The sequence below is a fragment of the Podarcis erhardii genome (assembly GCF_964252035.2).
Source record: "Podarcis erhardii genome assembly, chromosome: 12".
NCBI lineage: Eukaryota > Metazoa > Chordata > Lepidosauria > Squamata > Lacertidae > Podarcis > Podarcis erhardii.
In genome coordinates, this window is record NC_138513.1 from 31,019,629 (window position 1) to 31,044,122 (window position 24,494).

At 40.7% G+C, this 24,494-nt stretch overlaps 1 protein-coding gene across 1 annotated transcript in view; it reads right to left on the minus strand.

The window, feature by feature from the left end:
- SKAP2 (src kinase associated phosphoprotein 2) overlaps nucleotides 1–24,494 on the minus strand; it is a 100,964-nt gene that overhangs the window by 71,752 nt on the left and 4,718 nt on the right. The window contains exons 2-4 of the mRNA XM_081833822.1: nucleotides 22,058–22,163; nucleotides 16,905–16,930; nucleotides 7,242–7,349 (exon numbers count right to left, since the gene is read on the minus strand). Of these exons, the coding sequence (XP_081689948.1) occupies nucleotides 7,242–7,349; nucleotides 16,905–16,930; nucleotides 22,058–22,163 (240 nt within the window). The remainder of the gene's footprint in view (nucleotides 1–7,241; nucleotides 7,350–16,904; nucleotides 16,931–22,057; nucleotides 22,164–24,494) is intronic.

A 24,494-nucleotide genomic window follows, 5' to 3' on the forward strand; every position in this document is an offset into this window, starting at 1 on the left:
AGGAGACAGCTACTACCACAAAGAGGGCCAACTTTGTGTTGCTCCCAAATTCTCCCTATCTTATTGTTTTTCGGCTGCTTTAAAATACCTTTTCTAAAAGGTATTGTTCTGTGCTGCTTTTGTGATCTTGTAGCCTTTCTGTGTCTTACGTTTTGTTTCTTATGTATGTGCATTGCTGCAGTGTAGCGGAGGCAGTTTTCCCACTTCACCACTTCTTTGCTTGAAATGTGACCAGGAGGCCCCATTAATGTCTTCCTGTACATGCCCTCTAAAAGCAATGCTCAGCTCAGGCAGAATTACACCACAGTTTCACTGTATGTTTAGGAAACTTAACAAATCAGGATTAACGCTGACTGCAGTTAAGTGTTATGTCCCTCATCCATTACAGAAATTTTCAGTATCTGGAGCATCACTGTCTACCGATGCAAAATGAACACATAGACTATAAAAAGTATTCTCCAGAATGATCAAGCATAGTTTCCATTATCAGTATAGATAACTCCAGAAGGGTTAATTTCTCTGCTGAAGCATCAGAATAATTGTGGAACCTGAACTTCTTAGAAGCAAACTACAGGCGAACAATATAATATCCTCCCAAAATGTCTCCAGTACAGTACTGAATTCTCAACGTGTCCACAAGTGGGATGAAAAGTGCATACAATTACCAATTAAAATCAATAGTACAGGAAAATTAGCAGCCACTAGCAGAAGAACTCTAATCAACTGCCTAGCCATTTGACAAAGTCCATTGCAACAGCAAAGGAGCCATCACAACTTCAAGTGCCAATGAGCCAGATGGCATTACTGGAAAAATTATGCCCACAGACTGGCAGCCTGATCCTGTGATCACTGCCCAAGGGAAGTAGTAATGAAAACAATGAATAGTTAGATGTGATAGAGTAAATCAATTATCACCAACTCTCTGCAGCCTTCCCCACCCCCCCAAGATTACTTTAGAAACTTCTTTCTCCTAACTATCAAGCACCTGGTTAGGTGATCAGGTTCTCATCCATTCTGATGACAAGTTAACTGCCAATGGAAATGGAATAGAATGAGATATAATGTTTTTTTGTGATTGACAATGCAGCATCTCCTAATTTGGTAGCTGGCAATTATTGGGATTAGTTAAATGTATTTCTAAGCACTGCCATGAAAAGCTTCCTACAGGCATTGGAAATATGTGCACCGTGAAGCTGCATTTTGTGCTCTACTCATTTGGCAAGAAATCACTGAGAAAACTCAAAAGCAAGCATGGAAGTTTAAAGGCAAGAGCTTCCACATTATGGCTTTGGAGACAAGGCCTGTAGCCTCCCCTATTCCCATCCCTCGCAAGGCAATTGGGGGGGGGTTAATATCCTACTGGGGCCAATGGGAACTTTGTTCAAGCATAATTGCCATATGGGGGAACGATCTCGTTGAAATCACAGTTTAACCCTCCTCCAACGCTAAAATCTCAAAGAAGATTCTCCTCCACTCCAATAGGAGGCTTTTAAAAATCCCAATTCCTATGGCAGAGAAAGGGATATGTCAGCAATCTCTGTGTATGAACAGATGACCATGAAAGCAAGTGAATTTGCACTTTTAGCTTTGGTCTCATATGCTACTGATACGTGACTCCTGGAAATTTAGTTGTAATAGAATGAGGCCCTCAAGCTGGAAAAAGTTCCCCACGCACAGTGACCCAGCATGCAGAAAGCTATTTCATTGCACAGCTTAAACCACCTAAACTTCTCATAAGAATATAAAAGCAGCCCGGCTGGATGAGGCCATAGGACCATCTGATCCAGCATTCTGTTATCACAATGGCCAGTCAATGTCAATGGGATGCCCACAAGCAACCTACACAATTACGGCTGAAATACTATCTGAAGCAGAAAAGGGAACACTAGACAAGTGTGACACTGTTTCTCCATTACTTTTCCAAGAAACAAGACATGATACCCAGTGTTGTTTCTGAGTCTCTTTCCCAACTTCTTGCAAAAAGCCAAGCAACGGTAATACCACTGCCTCCCTGAAACATCACTCGCTTTAAGACATTTTTTAGTATGTCAGACAAGGCTGGTCACAGGTTCTACCACTCGCATGCTGCTATAAAGCCCATAGCCAACTATTTGCAATGAAACATGATGGCCTTGCTGAGGCTGCAAAGGAAACCGAGAAGCGGTGCAGTGTGATGCATCGAAGTGAAATACAAACGAAGGGTTCAGAAGCAATGAAAGATGTCTCAAACAACTGAAGTTTAAAATTTAGCAGACTATGAGAAGGAGGATTTGGCCAACAATGGCCAAAAGGGTACAGAACATGTTTTTACCCTTAGAAGCTTGGCGATACAAGGCAGAAGGAAAACTCTGGAGAAGTCATAAATGCAAGGTGGCTGCAAGTCAGTATAGATCCTTGATGGCAAGAAAAAAGGATGGCAAAAAAAGTGTTCGTGAAAACAAGTTACAATCTAATAGGGGTCAAAAGTTCCACAAAGAAAATAGTGAACTAAGAATCAACCCAGTACACCTTCCTCAACAGTGCTGTAGAACATAGCCCTAAACCTGAATTGTGCTTTATTATGATTACAACTCCTACAGGACTGAGAACCTGTGGCTGTCCATTAGCTCAGTGCAAGTAAGGTTGTTGGCACCCTAGGAGAACTCTGAGTCACTGCCCCTCTTCCCTCTTATTATAAGCCTCTGCACATGGTAAGAAAAAGGACACTTTCTGCTTTTCCCACATCCACTACAGCAGGCATCCCCAACCTGCGGCCCTCCAGATGTTTTGGCCTACAACTCCCATGATCCCTAGCTAACAGGACCAGTGGTCAGGGATGATGGGAATTGTAGTCCAAAAATCTGAACGGCCGAAGGTTGAGGAAGCCTGCTCTAGAGGAGCTGGAGTTCATCTCAGATTAAGTCAAGGTGTGGGGGAGAAAGTCAATACAGTGGTACTTCGGGTTACATACGCCTCAGGTTACATACGCCTCAGGTTACACACTCTGCTAACCCAGAAATAGTGCTTCAGGTTAACAACTTTGCTTCAGGATAAGAACAGAAATCGGGCTCTGGCGGCGCGGCAGCAACAGGAGGCCCCATTAGCTAAAGTGGTGCTTCAGTTTAAGAACAGTTTCAGGTTAAGAACAGACCTCCGGAACAAATTAAGTACTTAACCTGAGGTACCACTGTATAAAGGAGATAGCTATACTCAGCATCAATTCCTGCAAGTGCAGAAGCAGGAAGGAAAGGGTGCTACAATCATGAAACCTGCTACTAGTTATTGTTATTATTTATTAAATTTGTATACCACTCGATGCCCATACATAGTTGTAACTGTAGTGTATGCATGCATTTTTCTGTGCAGTCATCAGCACACATATGACTGAGTTGAGCTTAGACCAGCTTGCATGTAAGAGAAAAGTTTGCCGTGTAAAACTGCTGCAGTTTTTCTCTGCTTAAAGATAAAATGATCCTACCGGTTATAAATCTGTAGACGTGTTTGCATTTCAATATGGGGGGGGGGGGGAGAAGAGGGGAAATAGCACGTCTCTTTTCAAGAAAACAGCAATGCTAACAATGTATTGCAAATAAAACCACACCCCTTAGCTTTTCTGATTTCCAAGTATATCAAAGGAATGGTTATAGCACCATCAAGTCAAGGTCTATTCCTCATCACAGACGTATTAAGAAAAACAACGAACGCGCAACACTGTTGTACTATACAAGATCCTGTCGTTCATTTTGCAAGAAACCCGGTCGTCAATAAGTTTGTTTTTTTTAAAAAAAAAAATCCTATTCAAAAATCAATTATCTGGAGTCTTTTGTATAGAGAAGTACCACACCTTTCAGACAACTGGTATTAATGAGCAGGCATGACTATAGAATCTCCATCCGTTTTTCTGACAAAGCGGCAACTACCCCAGCCTCTCATTGAAATTCCATTAATCTGGTGCAGCCGGCTCCAGTGTGAAAATCAAAACTCCATCTAACCCTTTATCAGTTCACAATAACCTACCAGTGAACTCTGCCTGTTAGCATATAGCAAGTTATGATTTGGCTATCAATCAGGCTGCGAGCCAATAAAATAAAAGACGGCCAGGAACAGGGTGTCTGGCGAGAATTCTGCATCTTGCTTTCTTCCGAGGCATGTTCCCTGGCAATTCTTTCCACCTTCCCCTCATCTTGCTGAAACTCTTTCTCTAAGGTGTCTGGGACTCTGCACGCTTCTCCTCCCGTGCAATTTAATTGCTGCCGGCAATCAAGACAGAGCATCACTGAAGTGCGCTTGAATTTCATTAGAAGATATAACTTATGCCACTTTACTACAGTACCTAATAAACCATAAAAGAAACCCAAACACATATGGCTGGAGGGAATAACTGGAAAATTAGGTGGCCATTGGGGAATGGGATGAACTTTTGAACCAAGGAAACAGTGGGGTGGGGGATATTTGTTAGAAAACAAAGTGGGGGTGGGCTTGAGGAGGCAGACTTTAAATACATATAGAGATATGGAGGGGGCAGAGGGTTGATATTTTCAAGCCGTACAGAAATTTATCGACATAATAAAACAAACACATGTTTATAGCTTATATAATCGATCAACGTTTGGATCCCAAGTTCATGCCGAACACTTGGCGACAACCGAAAGGACAAAACAACTTCATCAGATTTGACAAAAAGGCCTTTTGATGACCTGGGCTAACTTAGTTATACTGTAGTTACTGTTAAAAATAATTATCTTCTTTCTAATTAATGCACACTGTTTGTCAAAAGTCAGAGAAAAAGGCAGAATTTTTTTCCATACGACAATGTACCTACAGTCCTGCAAGCAGATTTTTGCTACACATTCTCACTTATCTTTCGACAAAACCCCAAAGTCAAATCAAAAGTTGATTTATTTATTTTAAAAAACTTGAAAATGGTGCTTTAATTCTTTAGGTGTGCAATAATTACTGAGTGTAGTGGTTTCCATTTAAATGGAGAAAAACAGTTTACTGGGACATATAGCAATTTCATTCTTCTCAATAAGTGTTCTTGCAATATTAACACCCATTTCTGAATCTGAATATTTTAGGTGTGCATGGAGATACTGAAACAAAGTTTGTGCATTTAAAAACACTGAATGCCAACAAAAGCACAAACAACTGAAACAAGTCTGAAGAGAAACAATGGGCTCAATTTGGTGGAAGTTGACCTTAAATGTAACTCCTTTCTCTGTACACAGAAGCCTTCGCGATCTGCTGGCTACGTAGAGATTAACACAGATTTGCTTATTTTAACTTACGGAGCGGATATCAAAATGTCTGACATAGAGCAAAGCGAACACAATTCGCACCAGAGAAGAATAAATCTGATATATTTAACCGAGAGACAAACTGCAAAATTCATAATTGCTTAGTTTGTATATCACAGCAAACCATAGTCTGAAATTATGGTTTAACTTGAATGAGCAGCATGCTAGTGTACACTGCTCAAATGCACCTGCTACACATCCTCCCCCAGCTGTGAAACAAACCATGGAGTAGCTGCCTTAGCATTACAAACTGATCAGCGCTTACACTTAGTTTCTCTCCAACCCCCCCTCCAAAAAAACCCCACCAACCTGAGCAGAAACCAATACTAAAACAGCCACTCCACAACCGGTTGCCCAGACTGGGAAAGGAAGGAGCAAAGGGGGTGTTGCGTCTTTACTTTTCATTTAATAACCGATAATGTTTTTAATGTCTGATTCACCTTTGGATGGTGACGTACATCACCCTGAATTTTTATTTTTTAACTGAAAGACGGCATAAAAAAAAACATAAATAAATAAATAAATAAAATCAGCAACAAAGTTGGAAACTTCTCAAACAGATGACCCGCACATTAATATCAGTGGTACTTAATACTTGAGCATCAGCACCGTCAAATTCGGTTTCGCAAACAAAAACGGTTGTCCATTTTTAAACAAGCAAGGAGAAAACATTTCTCGCAACCCCTTCATTATGCCCTGTGTGCAGTAAGCCATAGGCAGAAAACACAGCTGCATATTTTGTTACAATATAAACCACTTCTGTCTTTGCGCCGTTTAACGCCAGGGGGAGAGGGGGGAGAGATTCATCTAAAAATTGCATAGAATCTGTTTTGCCAACAAATATAAATGGGGTAGTCAAAAGCTAAAGGTTATTTTATTGCTCGTTTTTCCTTTACTGTAGCGCAAGTTGAATTCCGCAGAAGAGAACTCCAATTGCAGAGTTCTATAAATGTAAAGATCCTGTTTTCTGAATCAGTTGTTAGAATGTTCATCACTTATGCACATATTTGACTTATCCCTGTTCTGCAATAGATATAATTTTATACCTCATAAAAGCAATATATGTTTCCAAAGGGAATAATCTGAAAAACATAAAATGTGGAGTAGCATGTTGCAGGGAAGCATTATTTTCAAACAGCAATTGAGTTGGAGCCACACAGTTTGATCATCATATGACAGAAAGGAAGAAAAAGTTGCTCGCTTCCAAGTCTAAAATTCGGAACAACTAATTAGTATACACTGTTATGTGCATGCAAATTGTGATCTATCAACACTGTCAACTAGCAGAAAGAGATATCTGCAAACAGTGATGCAATGATCCCCATAGAACATTCACTTGTTCTTATCTTCAAAAATGTAAGAATGATTAAAATTTGATATATAATAAACTTGGACTGGGGGGGGGGGAGTACTGTTCAAATGTAAGCACCAAAAATTGTTTGATCGAGAAACATCAGTACATTAACAGGAGGGCACACCATAAGAACAATTAATTTAATATTTTATGAACTCGCTCGGTTTCAAGTGTGCCACATGCAAAAAACCAAAAATCCATCAAATGAATTCTCTTTCATTATTTATACACTAAATAAAACAAGTACAATAAAATTAAGGAAGAATCTGATGCTGAATTAAGAAGAGATTTGTCCTAAATAAAAGAAATCTGAGTGTATGAGTTGCTGATTCATTTGTGGGAGGGCAGGGAGGAAAAACTAAGAGATCTGTTTTGGTTACTGAAACAAACAAGCAAGTGTGCATTTTTTAAAAATCCCACTGTATCTTATTTTTAGCCACTAGAGAGAGCTCTTCAGTTCCTTAAGGGTCTTGTGAAGGTAAGGAACAGGACCCACATGGTTCGCTGCTCATCTGTTTCCCAAGAATTGCACCAGCTCAGAGACACTGGCGGCCAACAAAACTCCCAAATCACTGTGATTATGGTACCTTGAGACAAAGAGAACCACTTACCATCAGAGGGGCTTTCATCCTCTTTATCACAGCGGTCAGATGCTACAGAGATATTGTCAGGAGGCACAGGGCAAGGGCCTTCACGCTCTTCCCCATCTTCAAGTTCTCCTGCACAAACCAAAATATTTATCAGGAGTTAAAACAGGCTCCTTTCAGTTTAATTATACACATATTCATCACGAGCTGAATTTCAAAGGAAAGCATGACCAAAAAAAAACCCAACCCGGATCCAACAGTAAGCTTTCCCCTCGATCCAGCTACCTCAGAAGCATGGTTGAGATCAAAGTTACAGTAAAGAAGAGGGGTGCCAACTTGAATAAAAATGGAAAATGGGGGAGGGGGGAGGGGGACCAGATAAGCCTCACCCCACAAAATTAATCACAAGATGTGGTACACATACACCATTTGAATGACAATGCCCAACAACTTGGGGGGGGGGCTCAAATATTTTATTGGAGGGGGCAATAGGATTTGGCTCCTATGGTAAGGTTACCAGATTTTTTCCAATGAATCCGGGGACACTTTTCAACTTCAGTCGGAATGCTAGGATTTCGTAAGGGGACTGATTTGTAAATCTGGGGGCTGTCCCCGGGAAACGGGGACGTCTGGTAACCTTTTCCTATGGTAAAGAATGAGAAAGAAGAGTTGGATCCAAAGTAAAGTTAGCTGAGCTTAAAATCATAAAATGTGATGTTCGAATCATGGCTAACATTCCATTAATTTAAGCTGAAATCCCCACTCAGCCATGAAATTCACTGGGTAACCTGGGGCCAGTTACTTTCTCTACCTCACAGGGTTGTAAAGATAAAATGGGGAGGAGGGCGATAGCTCTGTACGCCACCTTGAGCTCCTTGCAGGAAAGGAGATATAAATGCAAAAATAAACTCAACTTTACTCTGGATCCAACATGAAGTGTTTGAATGAGGAACGGCTTGTCAGCACTATCTAGCTACAGATTCCATTAACTACCATAATATCCCTTCCAGCAGAAACCCAATGCAATAATTCATTTATTAACTGGGGGCGGGGGGGGGGAGGAGGGCCATGTTTTATTAGCTACACAGCAATATGTGCTTAAACGTAACATTTGATTTAGTGCTTTCTCTGAACATTCCAGCATAACAGCCACGCAACGCTGACATGCCATTGGTTGCACAATGTAGTCAGGTTTCCCTGTAGTAAACATTCGTTTGCTGCGGCAGCAAATCTTGGGCCATGTGTGGCATGACATACTTGTGACATGAACGCTTCATCACCAATCCACCTGCCAGTTCAACCTATATCTATCATGCCATCACTCAGTCCACTTTTCAGCAGCCTTGCGGTAGGGTAAATGCCACATGCCAAACTCAGCATAGATCCACTCAACACATGCACTCACATAACACCCGCTTGGTCATATGAATGGGCCCTTTAGCCTCTGCCGCTTGTCAAATCCATGGCTACTTGAACATTCGCTTCACAGTGTTGATTTGCAACAATAACCAACTAAAGTGTGTTGCACTGAGCCCTATTACTATTAGGAGCAGAGAGGTTACACAAGGGATTAAAAAACTTCTCTTCAGATGTTGTAAAATAAATGTAAAATGCCCTCCGTGAAATATTCGCCTCCTAAAGCATTTTTTTTTTTAGGAAGGGCAGAACACAAAATAATAATTAGTGTCCAAATTCCACAGCAATTTAAATCCTGCACAACTGCTATTTGTCTAGCTCACCTTGTGCTTCCCCAAAAGCTACAACTCCCAGGGCTTCTTTGTAATATGGATGTGTCTTAGCTGAATCCTCCACAATGTACAGAATCAAAATAATTGCAACTATTTCTGGCTAACGCATGAGTGCGCCTTCTGAGTATCTTTCAGCCCCTGGAACGCTGATGAAAGCAACATTTAAAGCTTACAGAAAGAACAGAATATCCCCATGTGTTTGAAAAATGCAGTCTCGTTAATTCAAAATCTCTAAACTGAAGTTTCAAAGTGTTTCTTACATACATTATAATACTCTATGAATTTGAATCATTAAGGAATGATGAAAACAGGAAAGATAAAGTAACAGAGGTTTGCTCAACCTCATTTTGTCACAGAGTTGTGAACACAGACCACAGCCAGCGTGGAATCACAGAAACCTCTCTGTCGTCAATGGGAAGCAAGCCAAGTAAAGGACAGATCACATGGCAATTTCTTTCTAATTTTAAGGTCCACCAGCAGGGATCCACAAATCCCCATCCCCATAGGCAATTATTCGTACCTACGGGACCGCCTCTCCCGGTTTGCCCCACAGAGGACCTTAAGGTCCATAAATAGCAACACCCTAGTGGTCCCGGGCCCTAAGGAAGTTAGATTGGCTTCAACCAGAGCCAGGGCCTTTTCAACTCTGGCTCCGGCCTGGTGGAACGCTCTGCCTCATGAGACCAGGGCCCTGCAGGATCTGATTTCTTTCCACAGGGCCTGTAAGATAGAGTTGTTCCACCTGGCCTTTGGCTTGGAGCCAATTTGATTACCTCCCCCTCTTTCTGCATTTTAATATTTTAATGTTTCAATATTTTAATGTTGTATTTTAATCTTGTTTTTAAGTTGTATTCATTCAACTTGTTTTTATTATTGCTTGTGAGCTGCCCCTTGGCTGGGGAGGGCGGGGAAATAATAATAATAATAATAATAATAATAATAATAATAATAATAATAATTCTGCTCCACTACTGATAAGTTACTTAAGGAAGGGATCTCTGTACTAGATCATGAAGACCAATGATAAGGGCGGGCAGACACAGAACTTTAGGAAGAGGGAAAGTGCAACAGCCTCACTTTGTGTTGCTAGAGTCTCACAACACTGACTCTAGTCACGACCAGCTGCAGCCCAAACTCCAGTCTTTCTGGTGACTATCCTAGGAAGTGTGCATGCATATGTAATAAACGTGTGTGCATATGTAATTAATATCAATATTCAAAATATATTTGAATAAAATCTTCAAGCCATATTACATGCACTTTGCTCATGCCCCCAGAATCAAATATTCCAACTTAATACTTGGGGTGGGGAGTCAAAAATTTTACACAGCACATAAAATTAACACAGAGCAGTTCTTATGTCTTGTATACTAAATATGTCAAAGATTATTATTAATAATACTTTATTTATACCCCAGCCATCTGGGCAGCTCCCAACAGATTAAAAGCAGAATAAAACATCAAATATTAAAAACTTCCCTAAACAGGTCCCAATCAATTTATTAGAGCATTGGAACAATGTCCATCTAGCCCACATGACGGACACCATGCCAGCCCACAGTGTTGTACTGCCATGCCACTCAACAGCTGAGGGATACCAAGGGAGAACTGAAAGGAATGACATGGGAGGATGGGGTAGAAAAAGAAGGGACCGAAACAGGGAGAACAAGCTAAAATAATGAGGAGGACACCCATCCTTTCCCTGGTGGCTACTTCCTCATATTCTTGGAGGTATAGCAAGAGCAACTGGGCTCAGAATCCAGCTCTCCCCTCCAGCTCCTGCAGCTGACATGAGAGACTTGGTTCAGAGTGCTGCTCTCCTGCTCCTCCAGTACATTGGTAGTAGTAGTACCTCTCCTTTAAATAAGAACCAGTGAAGGCGGTGAAGGTCCTGTGTGAGTGCCTGGAGGCGTTTGGAGGATGGATGGCGGCTAACAGATTGAGGTTGAATCCTGACAAGACAGAAGTACTGTTTTTGGGGGACAGGAGGCGGGCAGGTGTGGAGGATTCCCTGGTCCTGAATGGGGTAACTGTGCCCCTGAAGGACCAGGTGCGCAGCCTGGGAGTCATTTTGGACTCACAGCTGTCCATGGAGGCACAGGTTAATTCTGTGTCCAGGGCAGCTGTCTACCAGCTCCACCTGGTATGCAGGGTAAGACCCTACCTGCCCGCGGACTGTCTCGCCAGAGTGGTGCATGCTCTGGTTATCTCCCGCTTGGACTACTGCAACGAGCTCTACGTGGGGCTACCTTTGAAGATGACCCAGAAAATGCAATTAATCCAGAATGCGGCAGCTAGACTAGTGACTGGGAGTGGCCGCCGGGACCACATAACACCGGTTCTGAGAGATCTGCATTGGCTCCCAGTACGTTTCTGAGCACAATTCAAAGTGTTGGTGCTGACATTTAAAGCCCTAAACGGCCTTGGTCCTGTATACCTGAAAGTGCGTCTCCACCCCCATCGTTTAGTCCGGACACTGAGATCCAGCGCTGAGGGCCTTCTGGCAGTTCCCTCATTGCGAGAAGTGAGGTTACAGGGAACCAGGCAGAGCGCCTTCTCGGTAGTGGCACCCACCCTGTGGAACACCCTCCCTTCAGATGTGTAGAAAATAACCAGCTATCCTATCTTTAAAAGACATCTGAAGACAGCCCTGTTCAGGGAAGTTTTTAATATTTAACGCTGTACTGTTTTTAACACTTGATTGGGAGCTGCCCAGAGTGGCTGGGGAAACTCAGCCAGATGGGTGGGGTATAAATAATAAATTATTATTATTATTATTATTATTATTATTATTATTATTATTATTATTATTATAGAACCATCCACAAAGAAAGAGGCGAGAGTCCTTCCATTTCAGCCTGCTTGCTTCTCCATTTCACTTGCTGTTCTTCCCTACCAGAAACCTCGTCCACTACCCCACTTTTCTGCGCCTTCCCCCATCATGGCGCCTCTTATGCATTTCTCCCAGGGGGATGAGATTCTGGCAGCGTCCTTCGTAGGAGGCGGAGCCCAGCGTGAAAGCGCAAGTCTGAGATATGGGAAGCACAAGGTACCCAACTACAAGATTGGCGATGGAAAGGGCCACTCCTACCCTAGGAGTTGAAGATAATGATTGGAGGTTAACCCGAGCCAAAACTGTGGACTCCCAACTATCAGCAAAGTTTATTTCTTTTTCATTTCCATGTGATAACGCAAATGGTCATATGGAACTAGTTTTCCCTTCCCTCCCTCTCATTGATGGGAACCAACAGTGGCAGAGAACTCTTGATTTCATGCCCTGCTTGTGGTCTTCCCAGAGGGATCCAGTTATCCACCGTGGGAAGCAGGATGCTTGACTAGATGGGCCTTTGGCCTGATCCAGCCAAGCTCTTCTCACGGTCCTCATTTGGAAGTTGTATACATACTGGAGAGTTTGGATTCGGCACAGAATTTTATTATATGTTTTATGGAGAGCAGACGCATCCCTGGTTACATTTCTCAATGTTGTGAGGAAAGTAGCACGAGGAATATATTTTTTAAAAAGTACCCAAAGCCTCTAAGATTCGTGGAAAGGCATTAAAAAGCACCAGATGTCTATATCTGCTAAGTCTGTCCATTTAAAAAGCCAACGTTAAGTGGGCTGCTTCCTCCTCAAAAGATTTAGACAAGATATACAGCATACTTAAAACTAAACCAAACATACCAATGCACTCTTTCATGCAACAAAAAGAAATGGGCTTTTCCTTTAACAAAAAAAAAAAAGGTGTTATAAGAGCCAAACAAAGAGTTCATGTGATGAAGGATGCAACGCAGTTCACTTTAACATGTCCAAATTTCCTCTTTAAAAAACAAAAACAAAACTCGTGTTACATATACACACACATACACACACACACATTCATAGGCCTAGCCCTACGGCCAACACTCTACAGCTTGTCAAAGGAAACCACATTTGAAACAATAAATGCTGTGCCTTCGTTCGGTCAGAGAAGTCACTCTTGAGCTTCTCACCCAATAATAATAATAATAATAATAGTCCCCTTGACAGGTGCCTTGTGTCTACTAGCATACCTGGGAGGGGGAAGGAAATCAATAAAGCAAAGCGTTCAGTTGGTATCTATGTAATAGAAAACTAAACTACAAAGGAACAATAAGCATCAGGTAAATGTATCCAATACAATTTGCAGGCATAATTGAAAGCATTACAGCCTAATCAGACATCTAAAAGCAAGGCATGTTCAAACGAAATGTCTATAGACTCATTAGCGGGCAGCCATTCCATTATAATCATGCATAATGTCAGCGATGCCTTGAGCCTGTGCCAATGACAACAGCATAAATTTTGCATCTCATTTCTGCAGTCATAAAATTAATGATCAGTTTAAAAATACTTCTTTATAAAAAGTTATTACACAAAGAAAAAGCACAAATGTGTCCCTGTGACATAGCCAGGAGGATAATTAAGAGGCTAATGCTCATTAATATGGTTTCCCCAGAACAACCTTTGATTTATCCTAGAACTTTAAAAAAAAGTTTCATTAATTAAACACATTTAATGGTTACCGGAAAAAATACACTGTTCGTATTTTCTTTCATCTGTGATTTAATCACTTATGTTTTGAGGGTAGGATGCTTTAATTTGCTCACGAAATGACACACAGTACCTGACCCTTCTTTATTAAATAGCATCTTTTTTCATTTATAGTATTATTTGCTTATTGATCCTAGCAGATAATGGTGTTGCACTAAATACGGGAAGCTAGTCACTTAACTCCATTGTTAATGGAATTCCCAGTTATCGCAATAAAGATGTCAGATTGACTTTGCATCAGCTTCATATCAAGGAATCGGTATTTTATAGCATCTTATATGTTTTCTAACACAAGTGAACTTTCTTCCGCCTATGCTCTCCACAACAAGCGGAGTGTTTTGACATCATCAATATTTCCTTCTGTCACAAAACCTGCAATAAAGGAGCCATCAACATATATTTCAGTCAATACGTTTGAAGCAAACTGTTGCTGCTCTGAGAACCCACCTCGCCTCACAAATCCCTAGACATATGTACAGTGTTCACTATCTAACGAACCCATGCTCTCAAATTGCTCAGAGTTCCATCTCTAAAAAGTCTCTTCTTCTTCTGCTATATCACATTCCATTAGGAATTAAGCTGATCGTTTATCCCACAACCAAACACCTTCCGCAGTGCTCTTAGCCAATTAATCAGTTGTGTATCTAATCATATACATTTTAGACCCTTTAGTTCCTAATTTCATTTCTTTTTTTAAAAAAAGTATTCCTGCTATTTTAAAAACAAATAGCTATACAGTGGTACCTCGGGTTACATATGCTTCAGGTTACATACGCTTCAGGTTACACACTCTGCTAACCCAGAAATAGTGCTTCAGGTTAACAACTTTGCTTCAGGATAAGAACAGAAATCGGGCTCCAGCGGCGCAGCAGCAGCGGGAGGCCCCACTAGCTAAAGTGGTGCTTCAGGTTAGGAAGAGTTTCAGATTAAGAACAGACCTCCAGAACGAATTAAGTACTTAACCCGAGGTACCACTATACTATCTTACTCCACTCATTTGTGGTGCTTTGGCCTGTATATTATTTAGATGTGTTCCCCACAAAAGGGAAGTCCAGGTTTTGAACTCAAGGAGCAATTCCCTTACCACCAGTAACAGTAAATGAGCGTGTGAGTATATATGGATGTATGAAGCTCCTTACACAGAGTCAAGATTGTTGGCCCATCTTGCCCAGCAAGGACATTGTTAGACGGTAGACCGGGCAGTGCAAGCCTTGGGTCTTCTGCAGAGCACCTGGGATACCCTGCTTTAAAACCATAATTTCCCTAGTATCACCATTATCTGGTAGGAGGTGACTGGGTGTGTCATAAGGTAGAGTGCTGATGAATCCCCAGCCACTCATTGTCTTAATTTGCCCAGAGGCTTATGCCCAGACGCCTTCAAGTACAGAACAAGTACAGGGGGTGCTAGTAGTGCAGTGGAGGGTGTTGTTGTTGTTTATTAAATTGCTGTTATTTATTAAATTTCTATACCACCCTTCATCCGAGGATCACAGGGCAGTTTACAATACAGTCGTACCTTCGAAGTCAGACGGAATGACTTCCAAAATGCTCAGAAGCCAAAGCGCAGCTTCTGATTGGCTGCAGGAAGCTCCTGCAGCCAATCGGAAGCCCCGTCAGATCTTCGGGTCCCAAAGAACATTTGCAAACCGGAACACCCACTTCTGGGTTTGCGGCGTTCGGAAGGCAAAACAACCAAGGTACGAAATACAATATAGTTCGTACAAAAATACAAACCATGGTAACAAACAAAAGCAATAACCCCGACACACACAGTTTAAAAGGCCATAAACTGTTTAATTAGCCAAAGGCCTGGAAGAAGAGGAATGTTGTTGCCTGGTGCCTAAAGATCTGTAATGAAGGCGCCAGGCGAGCTTCCCTGGGGAGAGTATTCCACAAATGGGACACCACCACAGAAAATGCCTGTTCTCATGTCACCACCCTCTGGACCTCTCGCAGAGGAAGCACACAAAGAAGGGCCTCAGATGATGATCACAGGGTCCCAATCGGTTCATATGGAGAGAGGCGGTCCTTGTGGTATTTCGGTCCTGAGCCAGTTCTTGCTATATGGAAACGAACCGAAAGCCCCACTCTCATACAGAACTTGCATCTATGCTTCTATGGACTAGGATCAATTTTAAATAATTTGCTCATTAGTATTTGTTATGCAATATTGATTTTACTCTTTTTTTTTTCCTTTTAAAAAGCGCTGTGCTTGAACCAGGCAAAATAGTATTTTACCCATAGTAAAGTTAGGGTTTTTAATGTGGTGCTTTTATCCTTTCCGTTTCCAAATTCTGCCATCGTTGCAGTCCTGCACTGGGAACTGGCAGTAACTTTTGTGTGGATGTTATGCGCGCTTGTAAACAAAAAACACATTTTCTGTTTCAGGTATGTGCCGCTTACAATACTGGCACCAATCCATGCTAAACATTTCTATTTGCAAGCTGCCCTGAACATACCCCTGTTGAAGGCTGGCATACAAATGCTAAAAATAAAATAAACTCTTATTATGTCCTGGCTAGGATCCCCATGTTATTGCAGGTTAGCAGAGAACCTACTGTAGTTTCATATACTTTTTTTTTTTTACTTCATGCTGTGATCCTCATGCTAGCATTCACAGTCAGCAGGTCATGACCTCATGAATTAGCATCGTGAAAATAGGGCCATTTCAAATTCAGAACAGGCCACTGTAGCAGCCTGCTTTTAATGAAACCATAAAGGTCTGTTTCAATACATGCACTAGGCGATTATAGGCAAACCACGTTGGAGTTTCCCATTTCATCATTTCAGATCTTGTTCCCACATATAAAAAACTAAAAGTACAATACTGGCAAATGCAAGAAGCAATTTCTTTTGCTTAACACCAACACCAGTCAGGGAAACAAAATCGGCATTAATATGTTTGTGCTATATCACAAACTTCTAGACAATAAAGAATTTCTATTTTGAACATATTCAATTTCTGCTGAAACGTCCATTTAAAACTTGGGGTTCATTTAAAGAGCTTGGGGTTCATGTTAGAAAGGCAATATTAATTAATTTCTAAAGGAAGCAGTGCTTTTTTAAAGTTTGGAATGTAATGATTAGTTTGGTTGTTCTTGTAGTGCTGTGTCTTTTCCTGTTTTTAACAACACAAAAAGTTCACAAAAGGAAAATCCCGCAAGCTGTCCTCTTTTTCCTCCAGCAGGGGGAGCTAGCATCCTCATTCATGAAAAAGTCAACATGCACACACAATGTGAATTCTGGACCCTTGAATTTTGGGATTTTAAATTGTACAACAGTACATTGAATAAAACCGGAGATCGGTTTAAAAGCCTACCAGTGAGCAAGATTTCTATGCCACGTGCAAATGAGTAGTCATATCCTTACCTCTTTCAGGAAAGTCTTGTGGGTAGCTGCAGAAGAGGAAGTGGGGGATGGGAAAGAAAGGATAATGTAAGTATTTGGAAAGTCTTAAGGCTACTTATTTTAAAAACGAGAACAAATACAACAGACAGAAAAACCAACAAGAGACACTGAATATTTTAACGCTAAGTGAAACTATCAAGGGAATATTTTACTAGCTTCAAGATGCCCTTCAAGATATTAAATTAAAGGTTTGCACGTTTTACACGATTTGCATGTTTACAGGAGCAAACAGAGACTGTATCTGGTTGGGATGCATGCAATCTCCAACTTTAAGATCAATATATTAATCTGGAAAACTGATAGGTGTTTAAGTACAGCTCTGCAAAATACCTATTGACAGATAAGAAAGATTAGGTAAATCCAATGAACAAGAAAATCAATTAAGTTAAACTTGGCAAGAACATTTTGAACACAAAAGAGTGAAGGTGCAAGTATCGGTAAAACTGCTGAAATACAAAGAAGGAGCAAAAGAAAACAAAAACAGAAAATGCCATTAAGCCACTTATGTGAGCGGAGAACAAGGCCAGGAGGAGTAAGCCCATGTGGTGCCCCTCCAGATGTTGCCGGACTACAACTGCCATCAGCCTCAGCTAGCATAGCCAATGGTCAGGGATTATGCGAGCTGTAGTCCAACATCAGTGCAACATCTGTAGTGTAACATCTGAAATGCAACATGCAACAATCTGGATGGAAGAGTAATGAGTAATGGAGCTTCAGAACTGATTTAATTTCTGTGATCTTCTGAAGCCTCAATATGCACTGCTTATAAACCAGGGTGTTTATATTGCTGATATAGATAAAAAAATAAAATTAATGCCCGAAGCACCAAGTACTTGTGGCTGTTGTTACTGCAACAAGCAGCCTGTGGAGGTCCACAGTGGTTTGGTACTCATATGGGGCACTGCCTGTTCAAGATGCATTTGATCATCTTAGATTTCAAATCATGCCCACAGGATATCTGACCAGTAAATCCTTTAACAGGCCAAAAAATATTTGCATACGCGGATCAGGCAGTGCTTTTTGTTCTGGGGGGATGCAGATTATGTGAATCTAAGTTTGGTCTCATTGAGGGCCAGTATTTCAATATGAGTAGGAAAATGAGAGTACAGTGGTACCTCAGGTTAAGTACTTAATTCGTTCCAGAGGTCTGTTCTTAACCCGAAACTGTTCTTAACCTGAAGCACCACTTTAGCTAACGGGGCCTCCTGCTGCTGCTGCGCCGCCGGAGCACAATTTCTGTTCTCATCCTGAAGCAAAGTTCTTAACCCGAGGTACTATTTCTGGGTTATAGAGTCTGTAACCTGAAGCATATGTAACCTGAAGCGTATGTAACCCGAGGTACCACTGTACCACTAAACATTTTTTTAGAAAAAAAAGCAGAGATCAGGACAGATCAAAACACTACACACTAAATCCAGTATTGCCCTTTATACAATTCGCTGAGGGATAAATTCCCAATTCATTTCAAGGGGGGGGGGTCACAGTTCCATGGGATGAGGTCAAAATTGGATGGCTGTTGGCTGGTGTAGACAAGTTTGTTACCTGCAGGGGAGCTTTATATGCACTAGCAATGAGCAAGTTATGGGCTACTTTTTTTAGCCAGAACACACACACACACACACACATAGTGGGGGGGGGGGGGAGAGAGAGAGAGAGAGAGACAAGATTTGGGAAACTTTACTGCTCTAATAGCTTGCAACTCTGAAAACTGATATGTTTTAACTTACCATCTGATTGTCTTGTGGGCTTGTGCATTTTTGTGTGTGATATGTTTTATAACAGCAACTGACTATAAACAATAACAATCTGACTGATTTAATATGGGGGATAGTTCAGTTGGTTAGAGCACAGTGCTGATAATGCCAGCTTTGCAGGCTCATTCCTTTTTATATAGGACAGCTGCAGATTCCTGAATTGCATTGGGCAGAGTATCTTCCAACCCTACAATTCCATGATTCTATGATCTCTGTGTCCTCACTTCAGTCCTTGAGGAGTGTTGGCTCTGGCTTGTAATTAAGCAATTAAAACATGCTTACCAGTGCTAAATGTTACACTGGCTGCAACTCATCAAAAATATGACTTCTCTTTGCTAAAGTATTATATGCACAGACAAATCTTTCACACCAACTTACACTGACAAATTATATTCAGAAGAATCACTGCACAGATCCGCAAGAATCTGTCTATTGCCCAGTTCATGCAACCATTTCTCCAGGCCACCATAAAGAATTATGTGGAGTCAGTAAGCAAGGTTTACATGTGTAAACTAGCCCTGCAGGAATAGTACAAAGTAGGTCAAAGTTTTCTGTACAGAGCAAGTTCATTTCAAATGCCGATCTGTTTACACAGAAACCACAGCAATTTCACTCCATTCTTCTGCAGTTCTTCATTTTCCATGAAACAATTATTCACAGGTTGGGTAGCATGCCATGATTTCTCTTATTAGGTAAATAATCTGTCTGGGTCAACCAAGAGCTCTGGTATTTCTAAGTTCAGAGACTGGGTGCACCGATTCGGCAGCATGCTGGTCTCTATAAGTCCACAAAGCTGACAAGCGCTGGCAGAAAACCATGATAAGCTATGCCATCCAGACTGCAGACTTCCTTTTTTTTTTTTTTTTAATGATATTTTATTAAATTTCCACAATAAAGAAATTATAAAGCAATAAATAGGAAAAACACAAGAAAAATACAAAACCACAGAAATACAAAAATACAAAAATACAAACACTTAACATAGAGGGGGGAAAAGGAAAAAAGAGAACACTCTTTTCAAATTCGTATCCTTCATAACCTTATTTTCTTGACTTCCACCCGCCCTCCTTTCTTGTATTCCTCTTCAAATTTAGTTTAGCAAATTCATTTATATTAGTTTTATCATTTAAAAGTTCCTGCAAATATTATATTATTCAAATTTTCATCCAATATCTATCCCTTCTTTCATATTCTTATTTATCTTATTCACTTGAACCTCTTCGTTTCATTTCAGTGTCCTCAACATTCAAAAATTTTACAATGTTTTTGTAAGTAGTTTTTAAACTTCTTGCAATCTTCTTCCACCTGCTCTTCTCCTTGATCTCGTATTCGGCCTAGACTGCAGACTTCCTACACTGAACCTCAGAGTTGCTGGGGGGGGGGCAGATTGCAATGCTGGAAACACAGGCCACTGCTATTTAGATGTGCATTTGCATTCTAGTTTAAGAAATTGAAAGGCACATTCCTTTCACATTTTCCCATCTCTTTTTTTTTTATGCAAACAAAATGCCACGCTCTGAGATGCCAAAGAAATGCAAGCAACCCAGCCACATGGACAAACAACTGCAAGGAAAGACCCCCCCAAAAAATCCTCAAAAGAACCCAAGAGGGACAGAAATGCTTCACTCTTATTACTCATCAGGACGGAAAGCCATAAAAAGGTAGTGCAGTTCTTTCCTTTTCCCAGTACAGACTTGTATTTTAACAACTCACCTGCTAGCCACAGGCAACTAGGAATTCCATACAGGTGAGTGAACAAGCCTGTTGGAGTGAGATGGATCTCACCATCGGTCCTCTGCCTGTCTGCTTGGTTTCCATGCTAGCTGCGAAGGAAGAAAAGCCTCCACAACCAGTACAGAAACACAGCTGGAGGGGAGGTTGTCCTCCTCCTCCTCCATCACTCTGCTTAGTGGAGGGCAGCTTTCCTTTTTTTTTTTTTTTAACTAACCTACTGAGAAGCAGCAGCCTGTGTTTCTGGCCTGGCTGCAGAACAAAAGACTCTTCTGTGCCGAACTTTTCACAACAAGCAAGAGACAACCACGTCGCAGTAGCCTGGCCACATGGCATGTCCCAAGCCGGACCAGCATAATCGAAACCATTTAAATGGCAAGGATCTGGAATTTATAGGCCATGTTCACACATAATGGTGAGCCAAAGTTTCTGGCTAATCATGGTTTATTGTGATGAGCCCTGACCACGTGATCATCATCTGAGGCTCTTCTTTGTGTGCTCCCACTATAGGAGTTTCAGAGGGTGGCAACATGAGAATGGGTGTTTCAGGCATGGCACCATTTTAATCTTTTTTCAGGCATGAATCTGGGCTTTACGACCTTAAGTTGAAGGATAGTACTGCAGCTTATTTTAGCGGGGAAGGATCAGTAATTGTATTTTTAGGTTTTTATCGGTTGTTCTTAACTGGTTTTAAGGTATACAGCTTTGGGTTACTCTCAGTGCCAGATTTAGGTTTGATGAGGCCCTAGGCTACTGAAGGTAATGGGGCCCTTTATGTGTCCACCTGTCCTTTGTCAACAGCAATTTGTCAGTGTTTTTTGTGTTGAATATATGCTATGGTAATTTATGGACCTAATAGGTATCTAAAGCCATTTGCACATGCAGAATATAGGCACCCTATATATAGAAATGAGCAAACCAGTGATATTTTAAGGAGCAGGCTAGCAGGTGGGGCCCATTACTTACATCATAGGAGCCTACACAACATAAAATACTGTTGCTGTATGTAGGTTTTATTTTATTTGTTTTTTATGTTATCTTTTGGAAATGTACATCCAGGGGGTTTTTTCCTTTACATTTTTGGGGGGAAGCTATAGCTTGTTTAGCTTATATGAAAATCCTGCACTGGTTACTCTGTGAGAAAAGCGAGTCACAAATATAGGAAGTAATAATAAGAATTGTAAGAGAGCAATATGATACTGAACTGTACTTGATTGCTCCCACTTAGCTCCTGGCATGGCACAAGCAGGAGGGGGTGGGGAACCAGGAAGCCTTGGCTTGCTGCTCTCTAACAAGTCACTATCCATAAGCCAACAACAAACCATGGTTTATAGCTGGCTAGCAACCATGGCTTGATAGAGAGCAACAAACCATGAGCCAGAGGAGTGAAGATGGAGGAATGAAGAGGGAATTACTCAGCAGCATGCACTAGTATTCCACTCATTCACAACAAACCATGATGATCCAGAAATTCTGGCTTACAGTTCTAACTAAACACTGCCATTGGGTGCCCTCTTTCGGCCTCAGTTTTTCCACTGTTAAAACATGAAGAAATAATAATGATAGGTTTGATGCAGGGATAATTCACTTTCTGCACTAAATGCACAGCATACATGCATAATCGCTTACTTGGACTTGATGTCTTTTATCTTCTTAATCAGAGCATCCCTCTTTTCCTTTGCTCTTTTGGATAAATTCTCTCCTTTTAGGGTATCCAATATAAATGTGTCGACATCTAAATCATGAAAGAATGAAAGGAGAGAGAGATGAGTCAAAAGAAGAAATGATAATTCTCAGAAGATAAATACCTCTATTATGGCTTTTTTCATAAGGCAATAATATCCAAACTATCTAATGGAATTACTTTATCAGTCCCAGGCATAATATAATTGAAAGATATTTCAAACTCTAAATTGGATAGATTTGTTCACTGCTGTGCTTATGCTTAGCACAGCAAATGCTGTTTTGACACTTGCCATCATTAAATGAACAAGAACCCAACAAGTTTTAATAAACTGTCAAAGTGTGTAAAATATATATACACCCCATTACTTGAGAAATAAAAGCTAGAAGACAATAAACTGTTCTAATGCATATATGATTGAGCAAGATCAAACATCATTTGGCACTTTCATTAACAAAAGCCCATTTTCAGAAGTGACCGTAGACTTATGATATCTTCCTCTGGGTTAAAGCTGGTCCCAGTTTTGAAAGCATGTGGGTAAAATTGTCACGTTAAAACTAGTCAATAATCTCAAAGACATCAACAGTATAATTCTATGTACAGAAGATATGACACTAGAAAACTTAATATTTGAAAAATGAACCTATATTTTAAGTTTCACTGGATTTTGATCATTAAAAACATGGAAATAACATTTAACTTCACACGTAGAACAAACTATGCACTTTACATTTTTGCTTTTTTTTTGTTTTGTAATCTCCTTTTGCAAATGATTAAATACCCTCCAACATCTAAATGCTTTGCAGTATTTTACATTGAGAATTGGGGAAGGGGGGTTGCTCTGAGGGTGGAGAGGTCAGCATACAAACAAGTCCCCTTAGGAAGGACAACCATTTAGCACAGTAAGAGGAAATTTGGAAGAATATGTTGAAAAATGGGCAAAGCAGCTTGTGAAATTAGCTGTAGTTTTATTTATTTGTGTTATGCCCCCCCACACACACACATATTGAGGAAAGTGGTCTCAAGTGGGGCGGGGTGGAATCAAAATTTAAATCCCACCTGACTAGTTGGAATGGCAGGGGGGAATTAGAATGGTCTTGAGGAAACTGAGCACCACTTTCTTATATGCAAAAACATAAACCCAAGTTTACATACTCTTAGATGTACCCATTTAAGTTTCCCTGACAGGTAACTGGAAGGAAAGCCAGAAGGACAAGATAACCAGGCCCACTGTTAATTAAAAAAGAAGCTAATTGAGCAGCAAGTATATAAAAAATACCCCATGCCATTTTTATTACAGATCTGACACTTACATCAAATTTATAGCAAAGACAATTGAACTATGTTTCAGATACTGTAGGCTATTTCAAGAATGTCAGTGGTCTCCTTTCCTTTCTCTCTCTCACTCTCTTAACTTCAATGTATCTAGCCTCATTTCAATACTGTTTTAATAGATGGTAATTGCAAAGGTAATCAGCTTAAATGATATCCACATAATGGTTATGTCTTATTCAGTTATCCAGAATCCGTCTGTGATGAACATTCATTTCACTAATGTTCAGAATGGAAATGAAGCACTATAAGAATTCAATCTTTATGTCCGAGAACTAAATGTAGAAAATATCATATTCTACCTTGGCTAGATGGCCTTAACGGAGAGCATGGGCATAAGAAATAAGGAGGGTGGTTACCATTCTTTTAATTATGGTCGCTAAATCAGTTTTATATGATCAGATGGATCATCCATATTCAAGATCTGCAACCTTGCCAACCTTCTCATTTTGTAAAACTTACTCTTCCTCCCCCAAAAAAACTTTTGACCACTGTCTTGAAAGTAAACTGGCACATGACAATATAGAAGTTGACCATCCCTGATCTAACCATATAGGTTTGCCAAAGAATATATACAACTGTACTCACTGGACACAACACAACAGAGAGTTCGGCAAGATCAGTGAACAGGGTTTCCAGGCTTGGGTTGTTGGACTACAATTCCCATCATCCCTGACCACTGATCCTGCTAGCTAGGAATGGTGGGAGTTGTAGTTTAACAACAGCTGGAGACCCAAGTTTGGGAAACCCTGTACGAGATGTTCCTTGGGATCCCTTCAAACTCTATCGTTCTATGATTCTATTATTCTAAGACTGCTTTGAAGATTAATAAGCAAATCCTAAATGAGAACTATTCAAACCTATGTAATTCAATTCCAAATAATGTGCTTTTGTACAAACACTAGTATGTTGTAACTTGTCTTTGAACTTTGGGTGAGGGGTGGTATATTAATTTAGATGAAGATTATGATTATAGCCCTTGGAGCAGTTATACAAAAGTAGATTGTTATGTAGTGAAGTTTCACCCTGGGCTAGCAGGGGGATACTGTA